Below are 14989 nucleotides of genomic sequence, written 5' to 3'. Positions count from 1 at the left end.
TCCTTTGCAAGAGTGAGGTGGGAGGAGTATGCCTAAGGGTTTGTTCCCCATTAGCCACAGATGGGAATTGCACTAAGTATGCTGTTTCTCACAGGAATAGGATGTAAGGAAGAGTTACATTCTCTGCATTTTCCTTAACTTTTCACTTGCTCGTGAAGTCTTCTCCCTACCTTTTGGGACAGAATCCTTTGTATATATGATCAGCCCAAACGATTTAGGGTGAGGCTTCAGCCCAGTGGGTGCAGCAAAATCATTAAAGCATTGGGGAAAATCTCTCCAATTTTCCAAAAATTCACAGCCCCAAACTACAAATTGGAATTTCATGTCTGTCTAATTAAGAAATGCCCAAAGCGCTAAGAAGTTCAAACCAGAATTTGTTTTAGATCCTTTATTAAGGGAGATAAATTGAGTTGGCGTAAGGAAGGAAAGTTGTATCTTTTGAGAGTGAAGAGCATTTTGATTCTTTGTGAAAACACTTGCAGGCTAGAAGAAATTCAATTACTTTTCCCATTATATTTCTGCATCAGAGCTACAGTTCTCAGACTCTGTTAGCAGCAAACCTGTGATACAACAGAAAAAGCCTTCAGGATACCCATCAATCCCAGAGAAAGAGAGGAGGTCTCTGACCCAAGGCTGAGAGCCCATGATGGACAGGAGGGTTGTGCAGGGCTGGGGGAGCTGGGTTACAGTCTCTTGCTCCACCACTGAGTTAAGGGCCCCTCTGCTGAGGCTGTGAAAGTTACAGATATGCACAAGCTCTTCACTGCTATGTATTACCACACTCCGTTGATATGTTCTTTAATCCCATTTCTATCCCGTTCTTTAAAAGGTCTGGGAAATAAAGCACTGATGACACACAAAGCTTGAGAAATCAAGCATGAGAACTATTGAAGGGCTAGGCTTGTTTTGATTCACACTGGTGTAAACTGAAACTCTAATAATACCACTGAGATCTTAACTTGGCCCATCATTTCCAGCCGGGGTTGACTTGGCCGCATTAAAAACATAAACAGTTTGGTCAAGCCCCATTGGTTTACAGCAGTGGTGAGCTGTTTTCGTTGTTATTGTTTTTACAGGACAACTGCCATAAAATATACGAGATGTGCAGTAAGATTGGGCTAATTACGACCTTTAAAAGTCTTAGAAGTGAGGAAACCCAAATAAAAGCATACCAGAGCCTTTCATGTTTATGGCTGGTTAATCCCTACAGGCCTGATATCACAAATAATACAAGCACACATCCACAAACACACCCATACTCTCACATGCACACAGAACCTTTAGGCCTGCCTGTGCCAGATTTTGATGTTGCTGCTGGCAGCACAGCAGTGAGCATCCTCCTGTTTTCCCTGCCCACACTCCTTGCCTTGTCAGTGCTTAGTTTTCACCTCCAACCTTCAAGAAGATGGGGAACTTTGTGGCAAGGGAATGTGGGACATCTTGTCATAAGAAGACAAGGAGACAGAGGGAGGGAAGAGTTAGAATGGTGCATTAAAACTGCAGCAGTGGAGAAAAGGGAGATAGGCAGAAAGACCTGAACAGTACTAATTGTCAGAAGGCCATTCAAACATAAAGCTGCCCCACTTGAATTTCACAGTGCCATCTGTGAGAGCACACAACATACAAGATCGTGTATATCTGCTCATCTGTCCAGGCAGACAGCTTTGCTCAGAGTTAGCTGTGAAAGATAGCTTAGGGCTCCTTCCACTAGGGAGTGAAATACGGACACTGTAAGCTGATCAGCATCTATGTGTGTGTCCCTGTTGCAGACTTCCAGTGCAATGTGCCACTGGGGATGGAATCTGGCAGGATCTCCAACATGCAGATCAGTGCCTCCTCCACCTACTCAGATGGGCGATGGACGCCCCAGCAGAGCCGGCTCAACAGCGATGACAATGGCTGGACCCCCAATGTAGACAGCAACAAAGAGTACCTCCAGGTTCGTAGACTTTCTACTCCCCTCACCTTGTTCCCCACCAAATGGAGCATCACGCTGTTGAACTGACCCTTGACCATAAGGCTTGTTGAATTTTTTATTGCCTCTGTAGCCCATGGGGAGCAAGCAGCAGGGGAGCTGCAGTGCCTCTGTAAAATGAGATAGGCTGACTCTCCCCTTAGCATGCTTGCACGAGGCTGACTTGACCCATTGTCCCTCTCCCACCCCTCTCCTTCCTGCCCAAAGTGTTGATGGACTTTCCAGCATACTGACAGAAATTGAGAGATCTCTGCCTCTTACAAGGGCCACTGACTGCCACTGGCCTGAGGAACAATGTCTCCAAGAGGCGTGTGGAAAAACATCTAGAATAATATTTATCTCATCAGTGATGCGAGGAGCATGAGTGGGCTGCATGTCAGGTAGGGGGCTGTCAGAACCAAGGCTGTCCCTGGGACCTAGTTAGATCTGCAGCTTCTGTCCATACAGGGTTTCTGGCTGTGTCACATTGCCATGAGACATTGCTTGCTAAAGGGCACTAGGAATGAAAGATGGTGAATGTCACTGCCTCCAGCAGACATCTCATTCTTCATTTCATTGCAGTGCTACCAAGCCAGCTCTGCTGACCTTTCTCAACCCACATTGTGAAAAAAAAAAGAATAAAAAGGAAAATCAGAAACTGTAGCACTTACTAATTGGACACCCTGCTTTTATTTTACATGTAAAAAGTCAGCCCTTGTCCCGTTTTAATGGACCTGAGCCTCCAGTTTCTGTATGGATCCTATTGCTTGGTCCAAAGCAGGAAGGTGGCTTTGTGATGGTCACCTGTGGACACACATCAGGGCCAGTTACCCTTGTCCCTGGCTGCAGAAATCCTGCTGAATTCAGCCTGGGGGAGTTATGCCTGTAGAGATGAGTTCTTACATTCCTGTGTGCCTCCCAGTGTGGAGCCAGCCTGAGCTCTCAGCTGCTCACCACTCTGTCTCTTGTCCCTTTTTCCCCTATAAAGGTGGATCTCCACTTCTTGACTGTGCTCACAGCCATTGCTACACAGGGTGCCATCTCCAGAGAAACCCAGAATGGGTACTATGTTCGTACTTACAAGCTGGAGGTCAGCACCAACGGGGAGGACTGGATGATGTACCGACATGGTAAAAACCATAAGGTAAAAGGCCTTTTTGTCTCTTTTGTGTGTGCCCTGGTGGGTCTTACAGCCAATGGGAGAACAGAGTGATTTTACAGATCTGCAGCATTTAATCTGTGAGAGACTTTTTTTCTGATGAGGGCTAAAAGACTGATGATGCCTTGAGCAGAGCAGAAACAGTCCTTTCTCCTCTGCACAACAGTGAGGAAACATGATTCCTTGGAAAACCTGGCTGCTGTTGCATCTTTCGTGGTGGTGAGAATATGTTCTTCGACTGCAAATGAAGGAGAAAATGCTTTAACAGCCTGTGTTTTGCCATACAAGATTCATTGAGCTTTTATGGCCATAGCCCCGTCTGCATGCTGGGTTAACAATCACAAAACCACATGAAACTGTAGTTCAGGAGTTATTGAGGCCTGGAAATGAAAGGGCGCAAATCCTTAGAGGGGATCGCACCATCCCAGAGAACAAAATGAACAATAAATAATGAGCAGCATTCAGGCTGCCAGAGCTAGCAGGCGCGGCTGGCAGTGGTGCATCAAACCCCAGGAGCTGGTGTGTGCTCTCACCGTGTTCCTGGGAGGCACATGCAGATGGGAGCAAGGAGGGGAATAAATACGGGTGCCTGTGGATGGTGCTGCATGGTGAGGTGATTCTGAAGCAGGCGGAGCAGGAGCTGACAGTGTGGCTGTGTATGGGGAGAGCTAGCAGGGCTTAGGGCAGCTGTGGTGCTGGCTGGTTCTGTTCTGTCTCTTGCCTTGGTCATACGGTTATCCCCTGGTTAAGGGCACCTTGGAAAAGCCCTTCCCTGCTTTTCTTTGGAGCCCACTGTTGCTGCTGCTGCAGCTCAGGTCTTCCCTACTGCTGTGCCGTGATCTGAGTGAAATGGGGCCCGCCTGTCTCCCCCTGCATGCACGTCCTGGCAGTTTCTGCTTCCTCAGCATTTCTGTTAAATTAGCTGTCCCCTCCCTTTACTGGCACAGACGCTGTTGGCATGAACTGCAGTATCCCGCCTTGTCCAGGATTCCTTCAGACATTTCCTTCCCTTCCGGGCCGTGTGATTTCCCCTTCCCCACAGGCGGTTCAAATTTGCTCTTCATCCCATAGAGAGTCCACACTGTGAGAGGCCACTGGCGAGGTCTCATACCTGCAGTATTTGGAGCCTTTCAGCTCCTTGTGTGCCAGGGGGGTGGTGTCCGTGCTATTTTTGAGGTAGGGAAATGGGGACACAGGGCAGCACAGCCCCCTGTGAGCTCCCAGCTCAGACTGCCCATGTCGGGTCATGGAACACCAGCTGCCCTGTGGGCCCCAGGCTGCAGCTGGTGGCAGAGCTCTCATCATGCTGCACAGCCTGCACTCCCCATTCCACCTGGTACAGCGTCTCTTTCTATGAGCCAAGGGCGTATCTCCTTGCTCTGTGCAGGCCACAGACACTGGGGAGTTTGAGGTCTTGCTGAGACCATCTCTGCAGGCTGATTTCCCATCCTTGCCTCAGCAGGGTGGAGCAGGGCTGGTTTCAGCCTCATCGGGTTGGCCTATGTCAACCTGGCTGGTGCCAGCCCTGAGCATCCCCATAGCCACGTGCATTGCCACCATGTCAGCACTTGGCCCTCGTGCCCTGTCAGCTCCTTCCTGCCCTACTTTCTCTCTTCATTAAAAAAAAAAAAAAGAAAGAAAGAAAGAAAAAGTTAAACCTTTCCCTTTTTACTCCTTTATTCCAGTCTCGCCACTTTCCCACGTTCTGGCCTCAATTTAGTAGGCACCTCCCCAGGCTGGAAGACGAGTAATTGCTTTCGGTGGCTCTCCTACCCCTTGTATCAGAGCGTCTTGCTCTCCCTCTGTCTGCAAGACCAACCCTGGCAGCTGAGCCTCAGCATGACTGGGGGCAGCTCCTCACTCCCAGCCTGGCAGTGGGCCTCTGGCCCCATGTTACTCTTAGCTGTTCCTGTGCTAGGGAAGCTTTCAGCCTCTGCTCTCAGCTTGCAGGTATCACCCTGCGTCAGTGCAGTGCTCTGCTCACTGCGGGCTGCAACGGTGGAGTGAGCCATGCCAAAGAGATTTGTCAAGTCTGCCGCAGCTTGATTTGGTGCCATGAGGAGCGAGGAGGGGAGGGGCAGACAGACGGGGACTCTGTTCCTCTCTATACATGCATACACACACACACAGATATATGTATATATATATATACACACGTATATAGATAAGTATATATATGTATATGCAGATGCACGCACACATATGGGGTGTATCAAACACTGCTCTGAATTTCTGCTCCCTGTGTGGGCCAAAAGCAATGCTTTGCTGTGCTGTGGGCAGGTCAGCTGACTTTTACATCTTTATCAGGGAGCTAAAGCAGCAGAAAGCCGGCAAGCACAAGAGGGGTGGAAGGAGGAGGAGGATTCTCTCTGCAGAGGACAGGGAGCTCTGACCTCCTCCCCTTCATTCCCACTTCCCCTCCTGGCAGTGCCTGGGAGGAAAGCGAGACTGGGCTGTGTCCCTGTGGAACATGGTCATTCACCTTTGAGTCTACAGCTGCTGGCAGTCGTGGCAAGGGAAACAGGAGAGACAGGATGAAGTGATGGAAAATGAGATTAATATGCAATCCCAGCAGAAGGACTGGTAGGAGGTGAGCACCAAGCCTTCCTGTCACCCTGTGCCCCTGCCAGGCTTCCCCACCGCCCCACAGAGGTGAGTCCAGCACATGGCAGCTATCCCCCTGTCCAAGGGATGATGCTCTGTCCTGCTGGGGCCAAAGGTGCGAAGCTGCCTTCTCATATGTCCCCTGAGAGAGGAGATGGGCAAGAAAGCAGCCACCACCTGCTGCTGACACTATTTCCCCTTACTCTCCCCTCCAGAGCATCCCCATAGGACAAGTCTAAACAACCATGACCCCAGAAAAGCTGCACTGGCTTTTTCCTCCTTCATGCATCCTGTAGTGAGCTACATAGCCTGAAAGCCCAGTTCTTTTTGTGCCACCACCAGCAGTGCTCGTACTTGTCACCTCCCTCTGGCTGTCTGGGCACAGACATGAAGGGGGAACCAGGCACCCCGTAAATGTGCCCAAGCCTGCAGGGCCAGAACTGCTGTTTCTATGTGCAAGCAGTGGTGTCAGAACGGGTCCCTGTCAGTGTCACCCAGCGGTCAATGGCCCCTGAGGTTATCTTCCAGGCACTGGCCTTGCAGCTCGTGCCAAGATCTTATCTGGCCATTTGCAAATGTCTTTTAAAAATGACTCTTTCTTGAACCCAAGAAAGGAAAAGAGCACCTGGCAGGATTTGTCCTTTTGTTTTTGACCATTTTCTTCAGGCAGATCCAGCGGTGAGGATTTTATTGGAAAACAACATGCTCATCCATTCTGATCCACTTCTTTTGTTGCTGGGTTTCAGGTTCCAGTCTCCGTGTGGTCTGAGCTTCCTCACATTTGTAATTGCAGAGTTCAGCTCTCCAGGATCGTGCAGTGGGGGACCAAGATAGGTGCTGTCTCTGCCTCCATTTCCCTGTGTGTGAATGGGAAGAAGGCAACTGAAGCATTTGCTTTGAGACTCTTAAGTCAATGGATAAGGAATGGCAGAAAGATCCAGCTGATGTGCGTTTTCAATTTCCTACTTGTTTTGACAGCTTTATGCTTGTTATCAGTGAACCTTCCTGGGTGGTATTTCAGATGATGCAGGAAGGCAGGTTAAATCACTGCTTAGAGCTTCTGCAGTATCTCAGCTGTGCATGGAACCGGGAACGTTAGAGGTGTTCAGTGCTGGCAGAGGATACTGAGGATAAATCTGTGGAGACCCTCATGCCTTCCCTTAGGAGCGGTCCTTTGCCCTCTTAGTTCATAATGAGGTCTCCTGTGTTTATTCACCTGAGGAGGGAGAGAAAATCTTTCAGGCCTGTGGCTTCTTTTTTGTGTAAATCTCAAGAAAAGCTCTCGTGATCAGCCAGAAAGCCAGAAGTGCTTCTGCACAGAGACATCATGGTGCAGAGTCTGCCCAGAAGCATCCCCAGGTCCCAGCCTGCTCCTGCTGCTTTCACAGCAGTACAAAGCCACCAGGCTTTGGGAAAGGCAGCCCCGTGCATTCACCCTTGGTGCAGTACCAGGGGAGAATTACGGCTCTGGCTTTCCGAGCCAGGCTGCAGCTTTGTGTTCCTGGGCCTGCTATCTCCTTTGCAGGCTAGCAGAGTGCCACTTCTCCCATCCCTGGTGGCTCCCGGTTCTGAGTGCAGCCTCTCAGAGACGCTGTGCTGGCAAGCCCTGCATGCTGCGCCTGGCCCAGGCGGCTGCGCTTCGTTCACTGTTGCCAAGTATCATTTTTCTTCTAACTTCTTGTTCCTGGATTTAATAAATCCCGGACTATCCACCCTCCACTTAAGCCAGAATCCTCCCACCATCAAACATACCCCATTTTGTGCCTTCCCTATCTGACAAGAAAAATAATCTCCCCGACTTTTCTCCTTCATGCTTCTCTGTCTAAATCCTGAAGGCCTAATCCCGTTAGCATGCTCTTTTCCAGGGCTCTGTCGCCACGGGAGTAACATAATCCTGCCATAAATCTAGTGGGTCCAAGAAGACACATACAAAGAGACAAAGGGAGGGCTGCTGCCATCCTTGGCCGGCTTGTCTGCCTCCCTACCTCTTTTTCTTTTGCTCCCCAAGAAATCTCACAGTGGCCAAGCAGCCAGCAAAGAGGGCACCTCCTTCGTGCTGCCTGCTCTGCTGCCTTTGCCTGCATGGACCTATTTGTCTCCTTTTTGTCCTTCACTCCAGGCCCTACCGCTGGCAGTGCCTGAACCCACTGGCACTAACGCAGCTCAGAAATGCCCCCATTGCTCTGGGACAGTTGCAAAACATCAGGAACACAACTCCTAAGTGCTGCTGGGAGATGTGTGCGCGTGGTGAGAAACTGCCCAGCCCTCCTCCAGACTCGGCAGCTTTTCCTGCCTTTTGCTTTCTGCAGCAAATTAATTAAGCAGGTTGCTGCTCATTGATTATCAATTTAATTCTACATGTAGACCTGCTGGCTGGACTAAAACGTAAACATAAAGTATGTGGGGAGGAGACTGTCGGCTTTCTGATGCTGCGGTGAAAATGAGTTCCCTTGACTGCTTCTTGGAAGGTGCTTTTAATTTGTTAATGGTTTTCCCATTTGTCTTCTGGCTCTGTCACCGTCAGTGAGTGCGTGCGCCTGCGTGTGCGCGCTCTGCTGAGTGTGCGTGCCCATATCCCTAGATTGCAGCCAGGTTTTTTTTCTGCTGGTGTAAATTACTGTGACTTCTTATCCTTCGATGGCAGTATGTTGATTTACACCATCCGAAGACTTGGCTCCCACTATGTGCTGAGTGGGAAGGAAAGCAGCTAGGAGAGGAAGAATAGCAACATTCTATTTTGGTAAGGGGGAAGAAATCTTTTCTTTCTTGGCGCTCCGAATTTCACACATTTTCCTGCTAGTTCTTCCCATGCCGTGAGTGCTAATTTGAGGCAGGATGAGGAGCCTGCTCAAGTCAACGGGGTGCTCTGCAGTTCTCTCAGCTCTGGGAGCAGCAAACCCACAGGATGAGGACCTGACCCTGGTCAGCGATGCAGGGAGCTGCAGGTGCATGGTATGTCCTCAATGGGAAGAAGGTGTAAGGCCAGGCATGCATGTCCTCCATGAACTGGGCTCCTCTCTGCTGTGCTGAACTGGGTACAAAGCAGTGACTTGCTACCAACAATGAATGTTTCAGAAACAATGTATGGCTTGGGCTAGAGATGGGAGTTGGGTGGCACTTCTGCTGTGGTGAACTGGGAGTCCATCATGGCTCCAGTTCAGATTTATGTCACTTAAAGAATGCGATCCAGTTGGAGGAAATCACTGAGCACCAAATGTAAAGTAGAGCTGAGGTTGCTCTCCTGGAAGCAGGTGGTTGGTACTGAGGTCACATAAGAGATGCTTTCAGCAATGCTTGTGGTAGTGATAAAGTTTTCTGGGCTCGGTCCCGCTTCTGCTTTCTGTCAAGCTTGACTTTGCAGAAATCAGCAACAAATTACATTGGTGTAAATTTGGATTCTGGCCCCTGATGCTCGTATGTGTGAATCGAGCTAAAAAAGAACAAAGCTGCAAATATGTTAAACCAAAAAGAGCAGCAAACCTCATCAGCGACTGCTGAGCATGCCGGTCCATATGCAACCTTTGGCTGCGGAGCCCTCTGACTGCTGGCTGCAGGAAGCAGGGGAGGCTGCCAGGAGCTGCTCCCTCCGCTGCCATAGCCACCAGGAGCTGTTCCTGGGACGTGAGGACCTTTGGGCTGGCCTGAGATGCTCCTCCCAGGCTAAAATTGTGGCCCAGGCTCAGATAAACATTTCCTGTCCTCTGGTGTTAGGTTCAGTGGCAAGGTGTTGTGTGTCAGCTGCTGTGTTGACATGGAGCTGGAGGCTGTGCTGTGGAAATGTGTCCTTTCGGCCCATGCATGCGTGTGCATCCCCCCACACGTATACAAGACACGCACACATGCCTGAGGAGCAGTATATAGTAACCACTATTCTGACAGGCCTCCTGCTGGAAAAATGGGTATTTGGTGTCTGCTGAGCAAGGGAAACGATGGGAAGTGGGGTCAAACAGGATAAAATAGGATATTAAAAGCACATAAACCATGCTGTGTCGCTGAACGGTAGCAGCGTGATGTATATCTCCAGATTAGCATTTCTGCTGAAGTTCACATCAACTCCAAGTCCTAATTACTGTCCAGACTCACAACCAAGGCTCTCCATGGGCACTCCATGCCCTGGCAGGAACACCCCCATCCTGGGCAGGACCCTGCACTGCCATTGGGCTGCGAGCACCACTTCTGTCTCTGCAAACACCTCCTGCCCACCACAGGGCATGACAGCCTTGGAGGAGAGCAGCCTGAGACCCTGAGCAATAGGACACTTAAAATGCTTCTTAACTCCTACTGGAGGCAGGAGGCCAGCATACAGCCTCACCCTTGTTCTGTCCCAACTCACGGGAATCTGTGCTTGAATTGTTCAGTGGAGCTGAGTGTCAAAGATTTTGCTCTTCTGCTTTGCTCTGAGATAAACTTAGCAAAGGTCCTTGCTTAGAATGTCATATGCAGGGTGGGAAACAATGAAAGAACCCAGCTTACACTGTGTATGCAGGTTGCTCCTGGTTGAGGCCAGGGGACACTGCAGCCATCCCAAAACCTGCGTGCTATGAGGGAAAGGGGAGTGAGGGCAGCATCAGTCTGGGAATGTTAGTGCAGTCTGCTGGGTTGGAAATGGCCCTCAGATTGGGTATCTGCTCTTTCCCTCCTTTTGTTCCCCTAGTGGCACCACAGCCACAAACAGAAGCGCAGCTACCCAGTTCTTGCCCGGCCTGTTAGAGTAATGGGAGGGAGGGGAGGATCTAGCATCCATCTGGTAGTTATTGATTACGGCCATCTGGTAAGACAGCAGCTTTTTTGTATCATGTCGGATCATAAACTCTCTCCTAAAGCTGTCTCTGTGAAGGGCTGTGTGTGCACTGGGGAGCAGAAAAGGGGCTGCCTGAGATGGCAGCTCAGTGCCCAGGGCAGGGGCCGCATCCTTCCTGCTGCTTATGTGCTGGGTGCTTCCCTGTGGTGCTTCCCAATGGAGCTCAGTGTGAGGTCCAGTCAGGATGGGCGAGTCCCTCAGCCCACCAGCAGTCCTGCCAGCAGCTCAGCCCTCTTTGTCTGCCCTGGGGCTTTCCCTGGCCATGGTCCGGCCCTTCCCAGAAAAGCCTCTCCTCATTTTTCTGTGCTGAGGTTGTTTGTTTTGAATCTGACCTGGTTATTTCTTTCTGCCACAGGAGGACATAATCGTATTTCTGTCACCTCTTTCTTGCAGACGTTTCAGGCCAATGAGGATGCCACGGAGGTGGTTCTCAACAAGATCCACAGCCCAGTGCTCACACGCTTTGTGCGCATCCGTCCCCAGAGCTGGCACAATGGCATTGCCCTGAGGCTGGAGCTGTATGGCTGCCGCATCACGGGTGAGCATCTCCCTGTTCCCATCAGCCCTCCTCTCTGTCCCTCCAGCACTCTGTCCCAGACTATGACAGCTGTTTGTGGCAGCAGCGCTGGCACTGCAAGCAGAACAGAGATGCCTATCCTCTCTGCTGTGCTTAGGGAAACCAGGGCCCAGCCCCTGGAGGCAAGACAAGGCACTCGGTGCTGCTTCAGTGCCCAGAGCTTAAACTTGCAGGGAAAACCATGAGTGCCCTCTGCCTCCTTCCTAGCTTCTCATTCCCTCTTCTTCCCTGCAGATTCGCCCTGCTCCAACTTGCTGGGCATGCTTTCTGGCCTCATCCCTGACTCACAGATCTCGGCCTCTTCTATCAGAGGCTACGACTGGTCTCCCAGCATGGCCCGCTTGGTGAGCAGCCGTTCAGGCTGGTTTCCACGCATCCCTCAAGCCCAGCCCGGGGAGGAGTGGCTGCAAGTGGACCTGGGTGTCCCAAAGAACATCAAAGGCGTCATTATCCAGGGGGCTCGTGGAGGGGACAGCGTGACCACCACCGAGTCCCGCTCTTTTGTGAAGAAGTTTAAGGTAGCATACAGCATGAATGGAAAAGACTGGGAATTCATCCAGGACCCCAAAACGATGCAGGCCAAGGTAAGCATTGCTTGGAGCAGCTGCAAAAAGTGATATATGCTCCTGGGTATCTTCAGTCTGTCTGGTGATGTCTTTGGAAATTAGCTTTTGTTCTCCCTCCAGTGATTTTGGGAGTTTGAGTTGTCACTAGGAAACCCCAGGTTGCATCCCCTGGCTCTGCTCTTAAGGTGTACTACAGGATGTAGGTTCCACATAGCCCCAGGGATAGTATCTTCACTTCTCGCTGAAAGCCAGGCATGGAGATGTGGGCAATATTTTCTGCTCTTTCCAGCTTCTGCAGGTCAGAGCCCACAAGATAATGTGTTAAATTTCGTTTGACACAAACTATTTGCATATTTTAAGGGGAAAGGTGTTACTGTTCAGGCTTGCAGCTTTGGAACAGGAGAATTAATCACAAATTCTCTTTGGGAAATGTGCTATACTAAGTCCCTTATATCACACCAGCATAAGCCTGAAATCTCCTGTGTGATTCCCATGTTGTTGGAGCTAGCCATAATCTTTCTGCCTAGTACTGTGGGGATGGCAGGGGGCTTGAGGAATACATGAATTCTTTTCTACTGCCAAGAATTTTGTTATTATGCAAACTCATCTGCTCCTGAGTGTTCAAGTAAGTTTTAATTTTTCCTGATCATAAAAACGAGTTTTAGAAGGCCTGATGCTATCCTATGGCCTTGTGTTTATTTCCCACAGACTTCAGTTCATGCACTCAAGCTGAAAAACAGCAGTACTTTTGACTGTACAGAAAACTGAGTGTTTGCACTATCCTAGAACATGCAGTAGCTTTCTTACTTGCCAAAGGACAAATCTGATTTTATTTATACATGAAGTTAGTGGATGTTCCACATGCTTTCCTGGTGAGGCTTGGATCAGAATCTAGCCCCTGGATATGAACCAGAGGCCAAGGAAGATCATTCAAGTTTCTTGGAAACAGCCTTTTTGGTCTTCTTGAAATTGAGGAGGAGCAGCCCAGTTGCTGCTCAGCTATATTCAGTGCCTTGTAGTTGGACAGCTAAACTATTTCAAATCATGGCTGTGTCCTGCCAGACCCAAATATCAAGGTTGGTGGAGAGCAGGTGGGATGTATGCATCACAAACTCTTCCTCTCTCTCTCTTTGCAGCTCTTTGAAGGCAACATCCATTATGATATCCCTGAAATCCGGAGGTTTGACCCCGTTCCTGCCCAGTACATCCGAGTGCACCCAGAGAGGTGGTCTCCAGCAGGAATAGGAATGCGTCTGGAAGTGCTGGGATGTGATTGGACAGGTAAGGCACCTGTGCCTCCACCTACTGGTTGTGAACCAGCAAGAAAAGAGTAAGGTTATTTCTCTCCCTGCTGTCCCACCACAGGGTCATGCTGGGGCAGGGAGCCACAGCTGCAGGATTGACAGAGTGGCCTAAGCCCATCTTTTTTCCTCCATCTTAAAAACAAGTCAGGTCAGGGGCTGTCCTTGACATGGGATGTAGTGCAATGTCTGAATGCCAATTCAAGCTTTCCCAAGGAGCTGCATGTGGGATTTATCCCCACCTCCCTTCTACTCCTTTTGAATCTTTTATCTGGATATTGTGCAGGCTTTTGCACTCCCAGTGTTAGTTAGACAATATGTGCACTTTTCAACCCAAATAAATAGGACAAAAAAGTAGGAAGACAAGCAGAGGCACAAAAGTGAGGTGCTGGGACCACTGCAGTTATCTTGAGCTGCCCCAATAAGGCTTTACTATGAAAACAGCTATCCCTCTCACTAAACCCCATGTGGAAATCCTACTGCAGAGAAGGCTGGGGATTTACGACATTCCTAAGAATGGGAAGTTTGTTCACTTTTGCCCACCTGTTTTTCACAAGTGAAACATCTTGCAGATGCCATTATTTTTAATGCAGAAGTGAAAACTGTCTAACAAGCTCACTGGGATCAATAGAGGCTGTGCCTCTGACCCTTCTAAGGCTCAGTCATGATTGATTGCTCCATAGTTTCATCCCCAAAAGCCAAAAATGCACCCAACAATTCATTGTGTCTGATGCTTTTCAGTGCCAGGGGCTAGTTGTCCTTTCTTTTTCTTTTTCAAATTATTTTAATAATCCACTTAAATCTAAATCTGGTGTCCAGATGTCAGCGATAAAGAGGTATGATTTCCATTTTGTAAACACATCTGTACAAAGCATTTTCTTACAAGAATTCCTGTTCTTAGAAACTTGAAAGACACAGACCTTTTTTTTTCCCAGCCTTTTGTATAGTGTTTACTAGCCTTTCCTCCTGTGAAGCTCTGTGAGATGCATTACCAACCTGAACAGCAAGTATAGAACACATATACACACCATTAACAATGACGATTTGTCACCTTTGATATCAATGGCATATCTTTCTCTGGACTGCAAATACATTGTAGACAATCTAAACTTCAAATCAATATTAAACCTTAATTTAAACATTATGACATCTTCTTTGGGATGACAGGCTTCCATGCAAGCAGTGGGAGATGAGGCACTGCACAGAAGCAGTCAGGCAGCCCCCACGCCGCTGCTTCCCGCAGCTCCCAGGCATTTCTGGTTGCCAGATCTCCATGGCTCATTGCTGGCTGGTGCATCACACTGCTGTACCCTGATGCTATGCTTTCCTCTGACCATGTCTATGTTAGACCCTCCAGAGCACTCCCTCAGATTAAAAAGCCAAAGAAATGCAACTTCCTCCATTTCTAGTCCTATTTTTAGTCCAAATTTTCTTTTAGGGCTGTGTCCGTGTTCAATTTCAGTATCAGCAGCAACAGTCAATGTTTTTTCCAGGCAGGGTGCTTTATGGTCATTTCCCAGCATGGCTGTCTTAATCATTTGCACGTTGTAATGTTTAAAACTCAACTGCCAAGTCATAAATATTTTTAGCTTTATTGATCTACAGGCATTCTGCTTTGTAATCAGAGCTGGGCTTGTAATCTTGTGGATTCACCATGTTACAAAGAAAATTTAGATCACCAGTGAAACCTGGGGAGCAGAGATAGCCCATGGCTTTATCTGCGTGCTAAATGCGGTCCTGGATGCAGGCAACACAGCCCTCCTTTGCTGGGAGGATTCAGGCGTGTTACAGAACTGGCTGTGAAAACTCAGGCAATTGCACTTGCTTGGAAGCAAGATTAAGAGATGGATTAAAGCAAGCTGATTAAGAATATTTTCAAGTGAGGGCCAAAGCCAATGTGTAACCTGCTCAGCTGTTTTCATTTCTTATCAGCAATGAGCATCTTAATTACTGAGTCAACCAGGTAACTTGGCAGCAACTGAGCCCGTAAACTAGTTGGCTAGTAGCTCAAACACAGTGAAGCAAGC

At 49.0% G+C, this 14989-nt stretch overlaps 1 protein-coding gene across 6 annotated transcripts in view; it reads left to right on the top strand.

Annotated features, from left to right (window-relative positions):
- Nucleotides 1–14989, top strand: part of NRP2 (neuropilin 2) — an 80551-nt gene that overhangs the window by 31856 nt on the left and 33706 nt on the right. For all 6 annotated transcript variants that reach the window (XM_015868262.3, XM_015868259.3, XM_015868260.3 and 3 more), the window contains exons 6-10: nt 1770–1939; nt 2943–3098; nt 10912–11056; nt 11330–11679; nt 12798–12942. In XM_015868262.3, coding sequence (XP_015723748.2) covers nt 1770–1939; nt 2943–3098; nt 10912–11056; nt 11330–11679; nt 12798–12942 — 966 coding nt within the window. The remainder of the gene's footprint in view (nt 1–1769; nt 1940–2942; nt 3099–10911; nt 11057–11329; nt 11680–12797; nt 12943–14989) is intronic.

This window comes from Coturnix japonica, chromosome 7 (genome assembly GCF_054131305.1).
Source record: "Coturnix japonica strain WE chromosome 7, WE-NBRP24, whole genome shotgun sequence".
Lineage (NCBI taxonomy): Eukaryota > Metazoa > Chordata > Aves > Galliformes > Phasianidae > Coturnix > Coturnix japonica.
Note: the sequence above shows the minus strand (reverse complement) of the source record. Positions and strands in the feature narration are given on the sequence as shown.